The 20,065-nt window shown below is 48.5% G+C and overlaps 1 protein-coding gene across 3 annotated transcripts in view; it reads left to right on the top strand.

The window, feature by feature from the left end:
* Window positions 1–20,065, top strand: part of SMARCAD1 (SNF2 related chromatin remodeling ATPase with DExD box 1) — a 683,175-nt gene that overhangs the window by 501,922 nt on the left and 161,188 nt on the right. For all 3 annotated transcript variants that reach the window (XM_085641145.1, XM_085641146.1, XM_085641147.1), the window contains 2 exons: window positions 11,392–11,509; window positions 12,812–12,933. In XM_085641145.1, the coding sequence (XP_085497271.1) occupies window positions 11,392–11,509; window positions 12,812–12,933 (240 nt within the window). The remainder of the gene's footprint in view (window positions 1–11,391; window positions 11,510–12,811; window positions 12,934–20,065) is intronic.

Below are 20,065 nucleotides of genomic sequence, written 5' to 3' on the forward strand. Positions count from 1 at the left end.
GTGCCAAAATCTCATTTTTAACTCTACAAAATCATTTTACATTCAAAACTATGTTCTGGGGCAGATTGTAGCAATGCAGTCTCGCTCACTCTCTTTCAGCTCACAAAACTCTCAATTATTTATATTGCTACAGGTGCTTCTTCATGACTGCCCTTGATTACAGGCCGATAAAATAAAACAACCAAATTATGCCATGCTCTTATCAATGTGTTTGGGGGACAGTCAGGAGCATCGCCTTCGTTCTAATATTCCATGCCCGTAGCAAATATTGGGAAGCAGCGAACACAAGTTGTTGTTTCGTGTTACAGTTTAAACTCCTTAAAGCTTCCGTGATGCCTCACACCCATGTTCTTGCACAATGGAATAATCCATTTATCTGAAAGAGACACATTAGTGATAGATTTCTTACCTTAGAATATCCCCAGGCGTCAGACTAGATCGTGAAAGTTTTTCGTCTACAGAACCCCTGCGTGTCAGTAGGCGGTGTCGTACTGCTCAGTGTACGTCGCTGGTGTCGTAGTCGCTGAGATGACATCGCTGGAGCTACTTAGACGCGCCCAAGCGCGCTGACGTTTATTTTTCCGCGCCAGCAAGCGCAGATCTGGAGACTCCGGGTCGGGCCCCCACTGCTGGGCCATGGCTCTAAAAACTTTGCGGGAGCAGTCCCGAAAGTGGCTGGAGGCCCGGGAGTCAGCTCCACGCTGTTCAAGGTCCCGTTCGCGTGGGAGGTCGAGGGACCGGCCGCGGAGCCATCACCATCATTCGAAGTCTTCGCACTTGGAGTCAGGTAAGGCGAAGCACAAGAAGGCCAAGAAGCGTTGCCGCTCTTCCCCTAGCCGGTGGCGCGACGCAACGCAACTAAGGGTGCAGGTGGCGCCGCCGCTCTGGCGGAGCCTACACAATTGCCAATGGCCTACTTGCCCTTTCTGGGTCCATTGGTGACTCCGGCCCAGCTGCAGGAGTTCCTGTCAGCCATGGCGCGTGTCTTCGGACCGTCCGGCCCCGCCAGTGCGCCTACTGCCCCGAACCCGGCTGGTGGTCCTCATTCTTCGCTGGCTCCGTCCCCGACGACGACGGCCTCGACGCCGAGGGACCCCCGTGGATCCAGGCCTGGATCCCCATCCATGCGGTTGGCCATGTACGACCTCCCCTGGCATCGACGGCGGCACCGCCGTCCCTGGTTTCCTCTTTGGCGTGGAGCCAGTGCCGGAAGGGTGTCTACCGATTCCGATGCTGTTTGGGAACATCTATCCCTATACCCACGACGTCCATATGTTCCACCTGTTCAGCAGGCTTTGGAGGACGGGGAGGGCTGGGATTGGTCTGAGGACCCTCTCGCAGCTCAATGCGAGTTAGACCTGGACTGAGATGAGGATCCAGGGGATGCAGGTGACCAGGATTATGCTCCGGAACCTGGCGCAATGTCTCCGTCTACCGTGGCTACGGAGGAGGGTGGTTCATATTCTATGGTGTTGCCTAGGGCAGCCGAGGCTCTCCACCTCAAGCTCCCTACTGTGGCAGTCAGGACTAACCTCCTGACAGAGGTGCTTCGACCAACTTCTGCTTCTACGGAGCCGCTGCTGCACTTTAACGATGCACTATCAGATGTTCTTTTGGGCATTTGGTCCAGGCCCAACACAGAGGCTCCTGTGGACAAGAACGTGGCTTGACGCCATCGCCCAGCCCCGGGCGACCCCGTTTTCCTCTCCCAACACCCCACCCCAGAGAGCTTGGTTGTCCAAGCCTCTGCCTCCCCGAGCGCGTTCCCTTCTGCACATCCGGACAGGGAATCCAAGAAACTGGAGCAGTTTGGTAAGAATTTTTTTTCTTCCGCCAGTTCAGGCCTGAACACAGCATGTCTTTTGGGACTTTTTTCCCCATTCTGTGTGGGATACGGTTGCGCAAGTGCTGCCTCAGTGTCCGGTGGAGGCTCGGACGATACTCTCCCAAGCTATTGCTGAGGGGAGAGACACAGCCAAGTTCACTATCCGTTGTGGTTGTGACACTGCTGACTCACTGGGTAGGGCGATTTCAACGATAGTGGCTCTACGCCGTCACGTCTGACTGAGGACGACTGGCTTTTCTGGGGATGTCCAGAACACGTTGATGGACATGCCCTTTAATAGTACTCGCCTGTTCGTCGATAAAGCAGATTGCGCGTTGGAATGTTTTAAGGACCCGCAGGCTTCGGCCAAGTCCTTAGGCCTTTCGGCGGTTACACGCACTCCTTCTGCTTTTCGCTCCTTTCGTGGCCGAGGAAGGGACGCCCAAGCTCTTCGTTTCAAAGCCTCAGCGCGGACGTGGGACCCGTAGAGACGGGTCACCGGGCCAGCGTGCTGGTCAGTCCACCACCCCCCCTGCTGCTCCTGCCTCCAAACCTTCCTAGACCGGTGTTTTAGGCTCACCTGATGCCAGTGGGTGGCAAGATTCGCCATCACCTCTACCACTGACACACCATCACATCAGACAGGTGGGTTCTGCAGCATGTCCGAAGGGGCTACTCCCTCCCCTTCGAGACCACCCCTCCAGCCATGAAACCTCAGTACCACCGCATGTCGGGGGATCACTTGGCACTTCTCCAGCAGGAAGTTACGGTCCTCTTGGCCAAGGGGGCCATAGAGCGCATTCCGATGCCAGAAGTAGGTCGTGGTTGTTACTCCCACTACTTCTTGGTTCCAAAGAAGGACAAAGGCCTGCGTCCTATCTTGGACCTTTGGAATGTCAATCGTTTCCTCCGGAAGGAGACGTTCAAGATGCTCCCCTTGCTCAGGTCTTGTCTGCCCTCGACCCGCAAGACTGGTTGGTAGAGTTAGATCTGCAGGACGCTTATTTTCATATGCCCGTCCTGCCGGCCCACCGGCATTACCTGCGATTCATGGTAGGGCAGGAGCATTTTCAGTTTACCGTGCTTCCCTTTGCCCTTACAAGCGCCCCTCGGGTGTTCACCAAAGTGATGGCAATGGTCGCAGCTCATCTGCGCAGAAGAGGGGTATCATTCTTCCCCTATCTCGACGACTGGTTGTTGAAGGCGGGCTCGCCCCAAACAGTCGTTTCCCACCTCCAGACTACGGCCGACCTCCTGCATTTGCTGGGGTTATCCATCATCGTGCCGAAGTCGCACCCGATTCCCTCTCAGAAGCTCCTCTTCATCGGAGCAGTTCTGGACACGGCGCAGTTTCGGGTCTATTCTCCTGAACAACGAGTCCGGGACATTCGGGCTATGACTCTGATCTTTCAGCCCTTGTCCCGGGTTTCGGTCAGGACGACCTTGAGGCTGCTGGGCCTCATGGCCTCCTGCATCCTGCTCACCAACCATGCCAGATTGCATATGCGGGACCTGAAGTTCTAGTGGGTGCAGCATCAGGGGAACTTGTCCGACTACATCCAGATCCCGGAGGGCACTGCACGACAATTGCAGTGGTGGCTCATGAATCAGCATTGGGTCAGCGGCAGATCCCTCTCCCTTCTCCAACCGGAGCACACAGTGGTGACGGATGCGTCCCTCCTGGGATGGGGCGGCCACATGGGAGAGGCGGAGATCAGAGGCCTCTGGTCTCCGGTGGAGTACCAGCTCCATATCAACCTTCTGGAGCTTCAGGCGATCCTTCTTGCACTGAAGGCATTTCTTCCCTCTGTCAAGGGGAACGTGGTGCAGGTGTTCAGACAACACCACTGCAATGTGGTACTGCAACAAACAGGGCGGGGTGGAGTCATGGACCCTGTGTCAAGAGGCTCTGCGCCTCTAGACATGGCTGGAACGTCAAGGCATTTCCTTGACGGTTCAACACCTGTCAGGTTCTTGGAACGCCACGGCGTGTGAACTCAGCCACAGGTGCATGATCGATCACGAATGGCATCTTCACTCGGAAGTGGCGTAAGGTCTCTTTCGACAGTGGGGGAGTGCCTTGGTTAGATCTATTCGCAACCGAAGAGAACGCGCAATGTCATCACTTCTGCGCATTGGAATTTCCAAGGCGGCACTCGCTCTGCAACGCTTTTCGTCGTGAGTGGAGTTGCGGTCTGCTGTACGCTTTTCCGCCTGTACCACTTCTACCCAGGGTGCTGAAGATCATCTGGCGCGACCGGGCCTAAGTCATTCTTGTGACCCCGGACTCTGGTCGAAGAGTTTGGTATCCCGAGCTACTCAGTATGAGCATGGATCCCCGATCCGACTGCCCTTTCGGGAGGATCTTCTGTCGCAGTAGCAGGGGACGTTTCTCCACCCGAACCTGTGCAGCCTCCACCTACATGCGTGAAGATTGAGCGGCGACAGTTGATTCCGTTTGACTTACCTCCTGAAGTCTGTGATGTCAGTCTGGCATCCGGGCATCCCTCCACTAAATCGGTATACGCCTGCAGGTGGAACAAATTTGTGGCATGGTGCACAGCAAAGGCTGTGGATCCCCTTTCTGTCCCTCTTTGAGAGGTCCTTTTGTTCCTTCTTTCTTTGGACCGGCAGGGCTCTGCTGTGGGCACTATCAAGGGCTACCTTTCTGCAATCTCGGCCTTTCCCAGGCTTTCTGATCAGCCCTCTCTTTTCAAGTCCCCTGTTGTTAATAGATTTCTCAAAGGCATTACTCACCTTTTCCCTCCTATTCCGTTTGTGATGCCGCAGAGTGACTTAAATCTGTTACTTACCTTTTTGATGTGCGCTCTTTTTGAGACGCTTCACAACTGTCCTCTTCGTTTATTAACTTTAAAGACTGCTTTCCTGGTTACCATCACCTCCACTAGGCGCGTGAGTGAGCTCCAGGCTCTTTCCTGTAAGCCTCCTTATCTGTTGGTTCATCTGGACAAGGTTGTGCTTCGTACTCGTCCTTCCTTCTTGCCAAAGGTTGTCACTGCCTTCCACATTGGGCAAACTATCACCTTGCCCACTTTCTTTCCGCCACCGCACCCTTCCAGAGTGGAAGAGAGGCTCCACCGTCTGGGCCCAAAACGTGCGCTTTCATTTCATTTGAACCTCACACAACAGTTCCGGGTGGATGACCAGCTCTTTGTTGGCTTCGTAGGCGCCAAGAAAGGCCGGGCTGAACACAAGAGGACCATCTCCCACTGGGTCGTCTTGTGTATCCAAGTCTGTTATTGTCTGGCTAAAAAAGAACCTCCGGTGGGGTTGCGCACCCCTTCTACCAGGGCGACAGCAGCTACTACTGCATTGGGACGTGGTGTCCCCCTGCAAGGCATCTGTCAGGCAGCCACGTGGGCCTCGTTGCACACCTTTACTAAGCATTATTGCCTTGACAGTCTGGTCCAGAGAGACGTCTTCTTTGGCCGTTCTGTTCTCCGTGACTTTCTGGTGATATCTTACAGATATATTGTTACACAAGTAAGTAACTTGTGCGTTACGAGGCACTGTGTACTTCGGACAGATGAAGAAAAAATGTCCCTCTTTCTCTGTGAGTTGTGGGCAACAGGGACAATAATTTTAGAGGCACGCTGTTTTGTCCCCCTTAGATGTAAGTGATCTTAACTGTAGGACACTACTTATAACTTGCGCGTATAATCTTTTAGCTTGTAATGGGTGAATTCTGTCCAACTCCAAAATACATTTGTACAACAAAAACTGCCCTGTTAAGCTCCCGTATGCATGGTAGTTACAGAGCTGCATCATCACACTCTTCCAGCGGTTTCTTTTCAATTTCTCAATCATTCCTTTGTTTATTTAGCAGGGAAATCCCATTGTTCTCCACATTTAGCCATTCCGCATAGTTTCTTGACATGTTTCAGCCATGTAGTGCAGACTTGTTTATCACATGAAATTAATTCCACTATAAGTTCCCTACAGGGAGCCATCTCTACAATTGACCAGAGCCACACCTAATACAACAATGATCTTAGGGAAATTACCAAATGGATGCTATTGAGTACCAGATCGAATCTCGGTGGTAGGAGAAGAGTACTTATTGGTGAATTAAAAAAGACTCCAATAAATGTATTTTCTAATAGCTTTAGCATTTTCGCATCAGCGTAGCCCCTGATCTTGGCCCCGTAAGAAGCTGCTGCCAGGTAGGTGGCTCGGTATACCTTAAAACTGGATAAGTAATGATTTCATAATTTTGTTATTTTTTGGTAGGAAGGGAAGCTAATATTATATGTAATTTTATTTTCCTTTTGTAATTTTTTTTATATATATAATTTTTGTTTAAAAATGTATATGTATTTCTGTATACTGTAATATGTTTTATATGAAGTGTTCAGAATTCTTCCCTAAATGAATTGGACTTGTGTTCATACATGTAATCCATTTGGCGTCAAACACTTTCCCTGCTGTTGCTTGGACTGAAGTGGGAATAGTAAATCTAACGAATCCAAGACCTTCCCTACTTTTGTTTAGGTTAAAATGTGGTTTTAATATTTGACTATTTTATATATTGAACAATTAATGTATTTTGTTTTTGAATTGCATATATTTTTGTTTTTTTGTGTTTGTATTTTGTGTGTGTGTGTGTGTATATATATATATATAAATGTGTATATTATGCATGCTTTGTATAGTACAAGAAACAAAAAAAAATTAATTAATATTTTTTTTATTATTTAGCCATATATACACACATATATTATACAAATACACGTGTTTATATAAATATATATTAATATATAGTAGTACATAAGGAGTGTGATTTATTTACTTCACATTATATTCATTTTATATATCATAATTAGCATTTACTACTTTAAACTGTAATTATATTTGCAAAAAGTATTTTTATGTTTTTGGACGATATTACTGTCCACAATATTAGTTTTCTTTATTTTCGTCATTTCCATTTTATGTATAATAAAACAGAGTTGTAGTAAACAATATCTCTGGTGCAATATTTTTGTCAGTGTTATTGTTTACCACAATATTGTGTCATTGAACCCCACCAGTCACTTCCACATGCTTGTGAGTGTTTGGGCAAGTGTTATTACCCTGGATTTAATTTTGAAATGTTGGAAAAATTGTTTTTTGTAATAAACCACGCACTAATCAAATAAAGCAGTGGCAAAGATGAAAGGGCAGCAGCCAAAGCCAGACCTGTTGCAGAAACACACTGGCTAGAAGTGTAAATGATTTATTTGCATGTTTAATTAAAAAAAAATCTGATCGAGACTTATAACCGCAGATTCCTTACCTTAGAATTATCCCCAGGCATTAGACTAGATTCAGAAAATATTTGTGAGCAGTACCCTTGCACGCCGGTAGGTGGCGTCAATCGGCTTCGCGTGGCATTGTCCGCACCCCAGATGTGACTTGCGTGGTGCTTAATAGGCACCACCCCAGACTGCTGACGTCTGTTACTTTTCGTGACTTTCCATGCTAGGAGCGCGGAACCACAAAGAACACTGACCACTGGTGTGGAAAACTAGGACCCTGAAAGGTGCAAGCTCTGTCCCTAGTAATCTGTTTGCGGGGAGAATTGGTGGTTCAGCAATGAATCTGCAGCTAGATAGTCTCTACCAGATAATGTGTTACCAAAGTTCAGCAACTTGTTCATCTGTTAGACTTCTAGCCACAGATTGCTTGCCATAGAATAGATACCCAAGCAATAGCTTCTGGGAGTTGGGTCTGCGAAACAGTTTCATACCAAAAATCCCTGCAGGACCAAACGGGCAAAGTCCCCATCCCGACGGACCTGACTGTCCAGGCAGTAGTGTTTTGTGAACGTGTGCAAGGAAGCCCACGATGCAGCTTGACAGATATCCAGGATTGGGACTCGGCATTCTAACTCAGTGGTCACAACCTTTGTTCTGGTGAAATGACACGCAAACCCTCACAGGGTTGCTTCTTACCCAGTGTGTAGCAGATTTTAATGCATAGCACAATCCATCGGGAAATGGCCGGTTTCTACATAGCCTTTCCCTTCTGTGCTCTGACATACCCCACTAAGAGTTGGTCATCAAACCGGAACTCTTTCTTGTGGCCAAGGTAGAACAACACACTCTTTGGGTCCAGATGGTGAAGTAGCTTCTCTTTCTTAGAGGGGAAAAAAGAAGAACCTGAGAAAGAGGAGCAGAAAGGGGGTCAAGCTGCTTTTCTGCACACCGTGCCACAAACTTGGCTAACAGCAGGCACATACTGTTTAATGTGATGGGATACCTGGGTGCCCAAAAAATAGCAAACTTCAGGTGGAGAACAGAAAAGATCCTCCAGAAGGGGCAGCCTGATCAGAGGACCGATGGCCATGCTCAACAGCTCGGGATACCAAACTCCCCAAGCTCAGTAGGGAGCCATAAGGATGACTTGGGCATAGTCTTTCCTGATCTTGAGCACTCTGGACAGGAGTGGTGTGGGCAGAAAGGTTTACAGGAGGCATGAGCTCCCCTTGAGATGAAAAGCCTCCTTGGAAACTCCAGCGCGCAGAACTGCTGACAGTACGCATTTTCTGAGGTGGCAAACAGATCTAACCAAGACTGTCCCCTATGCTGAAAGATACCTTGCACCTCCACCGGATGGAGATACCATTCCTGATCCAGTCGGAATCTTTGGCTGAGTTTGTCTGCCTTGGCATTCAGAGAGCCTGCCAGCTGTTGAACCTCCACGGAAATGCCCTGTTGCTCCAGCCATGTTGAGAGACAAGGGGCTACTTTAGAAAGAGTCCACGACTCCACCCCACACTGTTTGTTGCAGTACATCATGGCGGTGGTGCTATCCGTGATCACCTGCACTAGCCTTCCCTTGATGGAGGCTAGAAAGCCTTTTAATGCCAGCCAGATCGCCGATAGCTCCAGATGGTTGAGGTGGAGTCCGGATTCTGTGGTAGACCAGAGGCCTCTAATCTCCACCAGTGGCATAGTGAAACTTGAGGGGGGGGGGCCTCCCTGCAAAGTACAAGAAGGAGCCCACACACTGGACCCAGTCAGGAGCTCTCAGGCCAGGGGTTCACTGCCCATGCTGGAAGGGGCCACATGGATCTCAGGGGGGGCGGGGGAGCGGGGAGGGGGGGATGCACCACGATGGCTGCGTGGCTATTGTTACACCACTGAGGTCCACCTCTCCCAGATGGTCGCCCCATCTCAGGTGTGGCACATCTGTTTGGGGAAAGGAGAAGGGTCTGCCGCTGACCCAGATTTGGTTCGTTATCTGCAGTTACCTCCGAGATCTGAACCATGTTGGAGAGATTTCCCTTATTCTGTGCCCACTGGAACTTCAGGTCCAACTGCAGAGCCCGCATATGCCAGCGAGTATGTTTCACAAGCAGGATGCAGGAGGCCAGTGCAGCAGAGTATTCTCAGGGTAAGTCTCACCGAAATTCAGGATAGGGGTTGAAACAACTGTATCATAGCCCAAATATCCTGGACTTGCCATTCGGAAGGGGAGGCCTCAAACTGCACCTTGTCCAAAACTGCTCCAATGAAAGGGAGTCAGGTGTGACTTTGGCACATTGATAGTGAACTCCAGCTAATGCATGAGGTCCACCACACTCTGGAGGTGGGAGATGACAGCTGGGGCGAGCTCTCCTTCATTAGCTAGTCGAGATATGGGGAAGACGGGCACCACTGATCTGCTCAGATGAGCTGCGACTGCTGCCATCACCTTGGTGAACACCCGAGGGGTGCTGGTAAGGCCATAGGGGAGCACTGTGAACTGAAAGTGATCGTGGTCTACCACAAACCAGGTAGAGCCGATATAATGTCAGGACAGGAATGTCAAAATAGGCGTCCTGCAAGTCCAACGCTACCATCCAGTCTCCTGGGTCTAGGGGAGACCAGACTGTAGGTAGAGTGAACATCTTGAACTTTTCCTTTTTGAGGAAGTAGTTTAGGGCTCGCAAATCTAGAATAGGGTGCAGGCCCTTTTCCTTCTTCTGGACCAGAAAGTAGCGGTAATAACAACCACAGCCTACTTCTGGTGCCAGAACTCTCTCTATGGCTTCCTTGGCCATGAGAGTCATGACTTCCTCCTGAAGCAAAGTCAGGTGATCCTCCGTCAGCTGGTCGTAAGTTGGAGGCTTGGAGGGAGGAGTGGTCTCCAAGGGGAGGATAGTAGCCCCTTCGGACTATCTGAAGACGCACCTATCCGGCGTGATGTTTTGCTAGTGGTGAAGGTGATTTTTAGGCTAATTGCAAAATCACAATATCAGGGGGGTGGGGGCGGGGCTGGCTAGAGTATTTTTAGTAAGTAGGCCACACTTGTTTCAGTAAAGAACACTTTTCTATGTTTCCCATTTCTCTTCTAGTTCCCCTTCGAATTCCTGTTCTATGTGAAGATCCTCCCAGAAACAAAGTGCATTTTCGCACAGCTCGACTGGTACAGATTGCAAAGTTACTACTTTCTGTGATGCTAAATTTTAGTGGGCACAGGTGTTTGGTTCAGAAAGACATTGTCAGACTACCAGGAATGTAAAGCTAGCCTAAAGCCTGCCCATTGCTTACTATTAGTTGGCTTTTTTGTTACTTTCATTTGCTTGATTCCTATTGAATGACTAGCCTTTTCTTTTTTGAATTTGTTCCTCCCCTAGAGCATGGCCTCTGTACTTCTCTTCTCCCACTTATCACGTTTAGGGAACTACTTTAGTGATTTTGCTTAATTGCATACGTTTTACAGCTGTCTCCCTTGTGTATTTCTCCCTGCCCTCTCTCTCAGCCCCCTGTCTGTGTTGCGTTCTCATCTCTCTGCCCTGTATTCCATGTTGCGCGCTCTTTCTCTCCTGTCCTACTCTACCGCCCCTATGCTCTGCTGCTTTTGTTCATGTGCTTCTGACTTCTTGTTTTGTCCCTTGTGTTTGTCTAGCTCTGCCCTTACATGCTTTTCTCTTCTCTCCAACCTGCTTCTCTGTTGCTGAGGTAACTCAAGGTCTTAGCATTGGATGAGTAGTTTGTTTTTAAGGCACTAAGCTTAGTTAAATAGATTGGCACTTAACCCATTGGTATTCCTGCTGAACATAAACCGATATTCCTTAGTCCCTTCTCATCACCTGAAAGTCATTGTTTACATAAGAACTTTAAGTGTGCACCTTTCCTCCAGAAGTCAGCATTCAGCACGGTCAAGAAATCTTTTCATCCATCCACTCCCACTTCTGTAGTAGTATTTTTTTCTTTATCTTGTGTAACTGAGGCATTTAATTTTCTCTTGTGCTATATGTAATACTGTACGCAAGGCTACTAAACATGGCATCCTAGGAAATACTCAACTGGCGCAATTAGATCAAGGAGTAGGATTAGAAAAATTAAGTACTTTTAACCCTTTGCTAAAAATCTTTTATGGGAGTTTGAGGCAGTTTTTGCTTCAGCAGAATAGTGTTAAGCACTACTTTTCATCATGTGTGTGGTTAAAAAAGAAAGACTTAATAAGGAAGAACGAAGCAAAGTCATCATTTTGTAGCAGAACACTTGTCAAATTGTACTGTCGTAAAAGTATAGCGTGGTATCCTTTGTTTTACTTATTCCTTTATCCTCTTTCAGGTTCTTAAACAGTTGCCTCCAAAGCAGGATGTGATAGATTTCTGCCCGATGTCGGAAAAACAGGGAGAACTATATGTGAACTTATTTAATGGATTTAAAAAATCAATTAACAGTACAGGTATGTTGTACACCTTGAAGAATAAGTAAGACTTCTCACGTGTTTTTGTCTTTTGAAATAAGGTCTCTGTAGCGATAGGACTTGAAATCCTTGAATAGCTGCAAAGAGATCCAAGTTCTCTTGTAATTGAAAGATGCCTTTTTCGCAAAGTAATGTCTCTTGCATGTAAAGGAGCATTCTGTGCCCTCAACTTCACTTCCCTTTTTCCGTGTGCACTTGACCAAAAAACCTTCAAGAACATTTTTAGAACAAAAAAAGTATTAGCATTCCAGGAAATATAATCACTGAGTGGTCAGTCAAAGGCTTTTTCCGGAGATGTACGAGTGTCTCTTTTCACATCCCAAAATGCAGATAGGAGGCATGGTAAAGATATTATGTGAACTTTACTATCAGTGTAAAGACTAATGTATGTGGTCAGATTTCCACCCTCCGTGGTTACATTGTCACTTTTGTTACTTTGGTTGAAGGCCATTGTCACATTGCGCATGAAGCGTTATTTCAAAAGATGAACCTGTGCGAAGACATCACATCCACTAGAAGTCTGGAATTATCTCCGGCTGGTTCCCTATTTACAAACGTGTGCTCTTTATATTTCTCAGTCATACTTACAAGGCGCTTCACACCCTTGGCTCCGCCTACCCAAACCTGCCACGTCAGCTACAGCATTCCAACCAAATTACTCCGCTGAGCCAGCCTCCTGTTAACTCGCAAAGTCCGCAGAACTGGTCGGTGAGCTTCCTAGTTCCTTGCTCATAAAGCCTGGAATGACCTCCCTCTGCACATCAAAGCTGAAGGCTCGCTCAATCAATCATTCGTAGAGCGCGCTACTCACCCGTGAGGGTCTCAAGGCGCTGGGGGGGGGGGGGGGGGCTGCTACTGTTCGAACAACCAGGTCTTGAGAAGTCTCCTGAAGGTCAGCAGGTCCTGGGTCTGTCGCAGGTGGATGGGGAGAGTGTTCCATGTCTTAGTGGCGAGGTGAGAGAAGGATCTGCCACCAGTGGTCGTTCGGTGGATGCATGGAACGATGGCGAGGTCAGCGGAGCAAAGCTGGCGGTTGGGAGTGTTGAAGGTACTCGCTCCTTGAGTTTTGCAAGAAACTCAAAACCTGACTCTTTAACTAGGCCCCAGCCAGGCCCCAGCATGTCCTTATTGGTTCCAATCCAGGATAAATACCCGGAATGCATGTGTACTCTACAAATAATGTTCACATAGCACTGTATATCTACATTTGTGACATTGACAGTGGGTATGTTCTGTGATGCCTAACTTCTGAACTTGTTTGTGCTTTTCTGTTGTTTACAGAAAAAAACACAGAGCTGTGCAATGTCATGATGCACCTCAGAAAAATGGCCAACCATCCCTTGCTTCACCGCACGTATTTCACAGCTGAGAAGCTGAAGATCATGGCAAGACTCATGCTAAATGTAAGACTGAAATTCTGATTGTACGAATGCTTCAGAGCAATCTACCTCTACTTATTGTTCACTGTGTGCCGCAAGTGTGTTCGTGTGCCCCCTTGTCATGGCTCTGTGCGGAAGAGTGTAATCGTGAGCCACAATGAAGATGATGATGATGGGTTTGAGGACTGCTGGTGACATAGAGGTTGCTTTGTCATCTTCTGCTTGTATGAATGATCCGTTTGTACAGTGTAAATGCATATTTGAGGTAAATAGAAGAGACTCTCAAAGTATTTATAGCTGATACATGTCTTCACTGAACACATCATTGCAACATCAATGGTTCGGTCGCATGGGATGAGTTGATGTTATCCAATGTGGCTGACTGAATAGAAAAGGGAGGGAAAAACACCACACCTAAAATCTGTATTCGCTAAATAAAATATTTGAAGCGTGAAATGGTGATTGCTGTGGTCACTTACTCCTAAATGAAGTTGAAGAGCTTGTTCTCTGTTTATATCTTTCTCATCCTGAAATACGGGTGACTGCCTCTCTCAAACAAATTAAAGAAATGAGGGGATAAAATGAGAGGCAAGAGAAAGTGTAGTATTGGGTATTGGAGAGCTAGAGGGAAACAAAAGGAAGGGGAAGAGAAGAGAGGAAAGAGATGAAGGCGAACAAGAGGAAGATAAGATATAACAGCACAACAACTTGCATGTTGAGATTTTTAAGCATATACTTAGTAAAAAAACTACTAGTCCCTGCACACAAAATGCAGTTAGGAAACTGGCTGAAAGTGTCACACATGAGATGAGCTCACTTATTAGCAATAGGGTTTCAATTTTATTTTGGACTTGTAACTAGGCGTGGGCGGAGTTCATGGAGTTCCGTCTAGTGAACAAAAAACCCTGCCAAGCTATGAGGAGTTCCGCAAGTGGCAGAGTGCGTTCGGTCGTGCCGTTCGCACTGATTTTTAGCGGCGGGTGTTTGTCCTGTGCTGGAAAATCAGCGCAAACTGCACAATTCGCAGCGCAAGACAGTGCTGCTTCTTTCTGCTGCTTGAGTAGATTGTCTACTCGAGCTGCAGCTTTCTCAATGCGAACAGATAGTTTCGCAACGGTATCTGTCGCAACTAACCGCATTGAGAAATCTTGTTGGAAGGTGGTGTAGGTTTTGGACCTAAAGTCCTAGGGTAGCTTGGCTCAGGTGGAAAGGCCTCGTTCCGGAGTAACATGTCGTGCTTGCATCACACTCACCTCAGCACTCCAGCGTATCACCACTAAAAACGACACTACACCAAGGTATTATAAAAGTTAGAAAAGCTTTATCTTTCCTTTTATCAGGTTTCTCTTTTCTTTCAAATGAAACCAATCAGTTTTTATCTACACCACATTAGGGTCAAAACATTTCGTTGTGGTTAAATTGGCAGTACTTAAGTACCTTAGCCCTGATGTGAAATCAAGCGCGCCACCTGGTGGTCAAACCCAGCACAGCAAATTCAATAACGCTTTAAATAGTCATTAAACATAGCGCTGCACATAGCAATTTCATAGCGCCTTAAATAGAGTCATTAACATAGCGCTGCACATAGCAATTTCATAGCGCCTTAAATAGTCATTTACGTAGCACTACACATAGTAATTTCATAGTGCCTTAAATGAAGTCATTAACATAGCACTGCACTTGGTAATTTCATAGCGCCTTAAATAGAGTCATTTACATAGCACTGCACTTGGTAATTTCATAGCGCCTTAAAAGTAGCCCTTCCGCTTAGCTGTGTACTCAGTACCTCATTAGTGCTATCCCCGGCAAGTACCTAAGGCCTTAACGGGACTCTCCGAATGAGGCGAGGTCCTCGGGCCCCAAACTCCCTTGACCTGGAGCCCTACAGAGGCAGGAGATGCTGGTGAGGTGGGTCCCAGGTCAGGGGGAAGTGTTGTGGCTCACTGGGCCTCCTCAGGGGAGGGGCGAACTCTGGGCCTCTCTACGGCCTTCCGCCCGCCTCCCCCAGGGGTTACCTTTCTCCTCAGCCTCCTCTCGGCCCCTGCGCTGGTTTTCGCCCCTCACTGGCCTCCTCTCAGTCAGCGCTCCACTCGGCGCGGTCTGGCGAGGTGGTGGGGGCTCCGCAGGACTCCAGACGGCTCCGGAGTTTCCCTCAGACTTCCAGGGCCCACGCCCGCAGCTGCCGATGCAGCGCGACCTGCGGGGCGCGGCCCAGTCGGCAAATCACCCGGCGGCGGGGGCCGCGTCTCGCAGTCCGCCCCCGTCACGTGAGGCCTTCGCAGGGTTCCAGTGGGCTTTCCTGCCTTCCGACTGCAGCGATGGGGCCCTGGGCTTCTCCACGGGCCCCGATTATTATTATTATTATTATTATTATTATTATTATTATTATTATTATTATTATTATTATTATTATTATTATTAACATTTTGTATAGCGCACAGTTACCCTCCGGCGTCCCAGCGCTTATCCAGACGCCAATAGTTAACAAAAGGCCAGTTCAGTGCAATCAAGCAGGAAACGGGTGATTTTTGAGGCATTTCCGAAACCGCAAAGTACAGGTCTCGGAACGCAGCTTAAAAGGGAGTGCGTCCCACAGCATAGCTGTGTGAACCGAGAATCTTCTCCCGCCCGTACGGGTCTTTTTTACTCTTGGGATTTGGAGAAAAAAATTCTGATTGGAGCGCAACGTTCTATTGGCTTTATAAGGCACCGCTAGATTCCTCAGGATGGGAGGGCCCTTCCCCTGGAGGATTTTGTGCGCAGTGCAAAGAGCCTTAAATTTAACTCTTTCACGCACCGGGAGCCAATGCAGGGCTTTTAGGGCCGGTTTAGCTGACTGCATCCTAGAGACGCCCATGAGCAGCCTTGCAGCCGCATTTTGGACCAGCTGGAGTTTATTAAATGTTGTTTCAGGGGCGCCCAGAAAAATAGCATTGCTATAATCTAATCTAGATGTAATCAGCCCCTGAATAAGCCACTTCCTTGATGCTAGGGGAAGGAGAGGGAGAATTTGGCGGGCTGACCGGAGGAGGGCAAAACAAACTCCTGCCGTTTTTTTCGCCTGGGTCCTAAACGACAGGTCTTGCTTTAGCCAGACCCCCAGGCTCTTAATCTTCTCTTTCGGACTGGGGAGCTCTCCCATACAGCTGGGCCAGCTGGTCGCAGGGAGCGAAAGGGTCTTACTCCCTAACAGCATTATCTCAGTTTTCGAGCCATTTAGCTTAAGGGATGACTCACACATCCAGAAGTAAACTTCCGACAGGCAGGAGTGCAGTAGATCAGGGTTACCCTCCAATTGGGATAGGGCGACCACCAATTGCGTATCATTCACATAACTGACGATTTTAATGTCAAATGGGGTCACAACATCCTCCAGGGGGGCCATATATTCATTAAATAATGTAGGGCTGAGAGAGGAGCCCTGTGGCACCCCGCACCGGAGGGGAATAGATGTCGACCGAACACTCCCTTCCCAGACCTGGTATGTCCGGCCGCCAAGAAATGATCTGAGCCATTTCAGAGCGACCCCTGACACACCAACCTCGGACAGTCGCTGAATCAACACCAGATGGTTCACAGTGTCAAAAGCTGCACTGAGGTCCAGGAGGATCACTGCCACTGAGCCTCCTGAATCCAAAATGCTTCTGGCTTCATCCACGACAGCCAGAAGGGCAGTGTCTGTGCCCTGGCCTGGCCGGAATCCTGTTTGTGAGTCTCGAAGCAGGCCATTGGTCTTGAGAAAGCCTGAAAGTTGTTGGTTCACTAACTTTAACGCAATTTTACCGAGTCCCGGCAACAGGGAAATGGGCCTGTAGTTTGCCAGGTCCGAAGGATCCAGACTTGGCTTCTTTAAAAGCGCCTTTACAACTGCTGTTTTACAGCTCGGAGGCACCAATCCATGGGCAAATGATGCATTCATTAAATCTATAACAGGATCCGCGATGGAAGTAGCAACCTGTTTCAGGAACTTCATGGGGACCGGATCCCTAGGGGAGCCACTTTTCATGGAACCCAAAGCCTTAAGGACTTCAGCCACTGATACTGGGCCAAAAGTGTCTAAATAGGTAGATGCTCCTCTTGGCTGTTTAGGTATATCCATATTATGGCCAGACTGAGGCGACGAAGACTGAGGTAAGGTGCTTAAAATCTTCTCAATTTTCATATGAAAGTAGTCTGCCAGCTCCTTACACTTCTGGTTATCATGTATTATCGCGGGGTCAGGAACTTTAAGGAGTTGCTTTACCACTTTAAAAGTCTCCCTGGAGGAGTTGGATGCAGATCTTATGCGCTCCTCAAAGAATTGGGCTTTAGCATGGCGAAGAGCGGATTTATATCCCCTCATTGCAGAGCGGTATTCCTCTCGCCTAGCTACCTCCCAGTCCTTTCTCCACATCCTCTCCAGCTTCTTACATCCCTTCCTGAGGGTACGTAGCTCGGGAGTATACCACGGGGCAGAGCCAATTCTTTTCTCCCTCTTTGGTACTCTTTTTCGGAAATATGGCATCAAGGGAAGTGGTCAGCCAATGATCAAAATTAGCGTCCCCCTTTACCGGGTCAGTTTCCAGGGGAAGGCATGTGTCATCCAATTTGGAAGTCCAGTCATCAATCGATAACCTGGACCAGGCTCTATCCACCAAATAGGCCTGATGGCCAGATGTAGGCGATGCATCAATTTGCCACGTTGCCGCAACCAGAAAATGGTCTGACCAAGGGAGGGGATGTGCAGGCCTGGCCATAAAGCGGGGGAAATGTCCCTTATCATGCGTAGCCCCCGCGTTATTTAAGAGCAATTCACATGCTTTCAAATCACCCTGAAGGTCTCGGGCTACTAAATCGGCAGGGTCATTAAAATGGAGATTAAAATCTCCCATCACTATAAAGTTAGTCGTAGAAGAGGCTAGGGTCGTAACGGTTTCCATAAGGGAGCTAGAAAAATTACCCACGCAACCCGGAGGACAGTAAATCAATATACCTGACAGTGATACCGTAGGGGATATGCGCAAGGAGAAATAACAGCTCTCGCAGTCCGACACTGAGCCGTTCTGGGCCCTGCACACATATAAGTCCCTGTATAGAATCGCAATGCCACCCCCTCGCCCCACCGGTCTGTCCAGATGGTATGAGAAAGCCTGGGGGGAGGGCTTGCACGATATCAGCGTCAGAACTAGCCGTTATCCAAGTTTCCGTCAGAAACAGGAAATCTAAATCCAAATCTTGGATAAGAAGTTTAGTTTCTAACGAGTGTCTTGGAAGAGATCTGCAATTCAGCAGACCTAACGACAAAGCGTTCTTACCTTTGTCCGAATGAGATGGCTGACCCAGCCTACAGGCAGATAGCCGGCTAAATCCTTTGTAGGCCGGTTTGCGGACAACGGATTGGGGCGGGCATAAAGCCATAAGGTCATCTCGAGAGTATTTCGTCCTTATAGCAGGGTTTTTAGGCGGAGTTTCTGGACCTGGGCCCGTCCAGGCCCGGACGGGCTGGACTCTGGTGTGACTCCGGTGTGGAGACGGCGCTGTCGCTGTCGCTGCGCGTCTCCATACTAACTATAAATAGGGGCCGCGCCTACCGTGCAAATCACTAAAGCGCTCACCAATATGGCGCCAGTATAACGTCCCTGACTACCCTCAAGATGGCGGCGATCCGGTAAAGTTGCCTGAGGACCCGCGAAAACCGCGGTGAGGGTCACAGTTTAACGTGCAAGTAAGTACTACTCTGATAATAAGGAGATTAAAAACAGGGTACAATGATACAAATTAAGCAAGATTAAAAACAGTATAAGAAACGGAGTTTTAAAAAGCGCGCTGGAAAATACACACTCAATTAGTCATAAACGGCGTATCTCTTAACTCTAGCGTTATTCGCTTAAGGCGCACAAACCTTTGTCCGATGACTATGGGGGCGATCTTTCCGGCCCTGGGCTGCAGCGGTGAGCTATTCTCTGGGACAGCCCCGACGGGGTTGCACAAATTAAGGGGTGGCCTGCAGTTCGGGGGTGGCGAAGTGTTCGGCGCCTAGCGCCCCCTGTCTCCTCACAGCGACTCCCAGGCTCAGGACAGGTTGGTTGGAATGCGGCAGGCCACACGCCAGTGGCGGAACAAGATAGGGGGGACCCAGGCACAGTCAGGAAAATGGTGGATAAGGTCAGAAATGGTCACTCTCTTCCCCAGTTCTCTTCAGGGGTCCTGACTAGGCGGGGAGCACAAAAAGTTGACGTGATCCCAGGGTCAGAGGCTGAAGGCAGGGCTAGGTCACTAGGTAGGGGGTGGTGTCAACCGAGGGGGGAGAAAAAGCAGGCCCTAAGAACAGTCAGTTCCCCCCCTCTGGCGCTCCTACCTCCCTACTCAGGTGCCTTACTCCTGACTACCTCAGTTCACCCCCCAAAATGGCCGTCGCACCTCACCTCTATATATAGCCTGGGCCCTGACTGGCTAGAGTGGCCCAGAAGGTTCTGGAAATCCTCATGCCAGCCTATGGGCCAGGTTCTAAGGTGACAGTTTAGGCCACCATTTTGTGGAGTAGTTCTCTCCCTCCCTCCATTTTAGGGAAGCGCCTTGCGCCACACCATCAATTAGTGATGATGGGGCACCCAGAGCCTCTAAGTCAACACCAAAAAAAACTAGTGGACAGAAAAATTAGAGGGTAAAGGAAGAAAAAATGAGGAGGGGACAGCCAAAGGGCTGGCTGGTCTAACAGTAGGGTTGGATTTTTCTCACTTGCGCTCGCCAACTTAACATTCGCGAGCGAGGAAAAACTCTGCTCTGCTTCACGGAGCGGAGTTTTTCAGAACTCAGCGGAGTGCAGAAAACTGCGTGAACGGAGCAGAGTTCACCGCCCAAGCCTACTTGTAACAGGCGCTCAGTGTTTGAAGTGAATTACATCAATTTGTATCATTTAAAATGCAGAGGACGTCTCTGTGTATAATTTTCTACCATTTGTCATGGGGCTTTTAAGTTTAATCAGACAATTTGGGAGAATATTACCTTTAAAGTGCAGCTGCTTGTTAGCACCCAGTGCTATTGGGCAAACAGTGACACACCTCTAATACTAAAGGATATATTAAAAAGTCCTCTTGCTGAGGAAAAATGAGAAATAGTGCTGGAGTTGAGAATCCAAATGTAACCAAGGACCCTAACTTCTCACCAAGGGGTTTCA

This window comes from Triturus cristatus, chromosome 2_2 (genome assembly GCF_964204655.1).
Source record: "Triturus cristatus chromosome 2_2, aTriCri1.1, whole genome shotgun sequence".
NCBI lineage: Eukaryota > Metazoa > Chordata > Amphibia > Caudata > Salamandridae > Triturus > Triturus cristatus.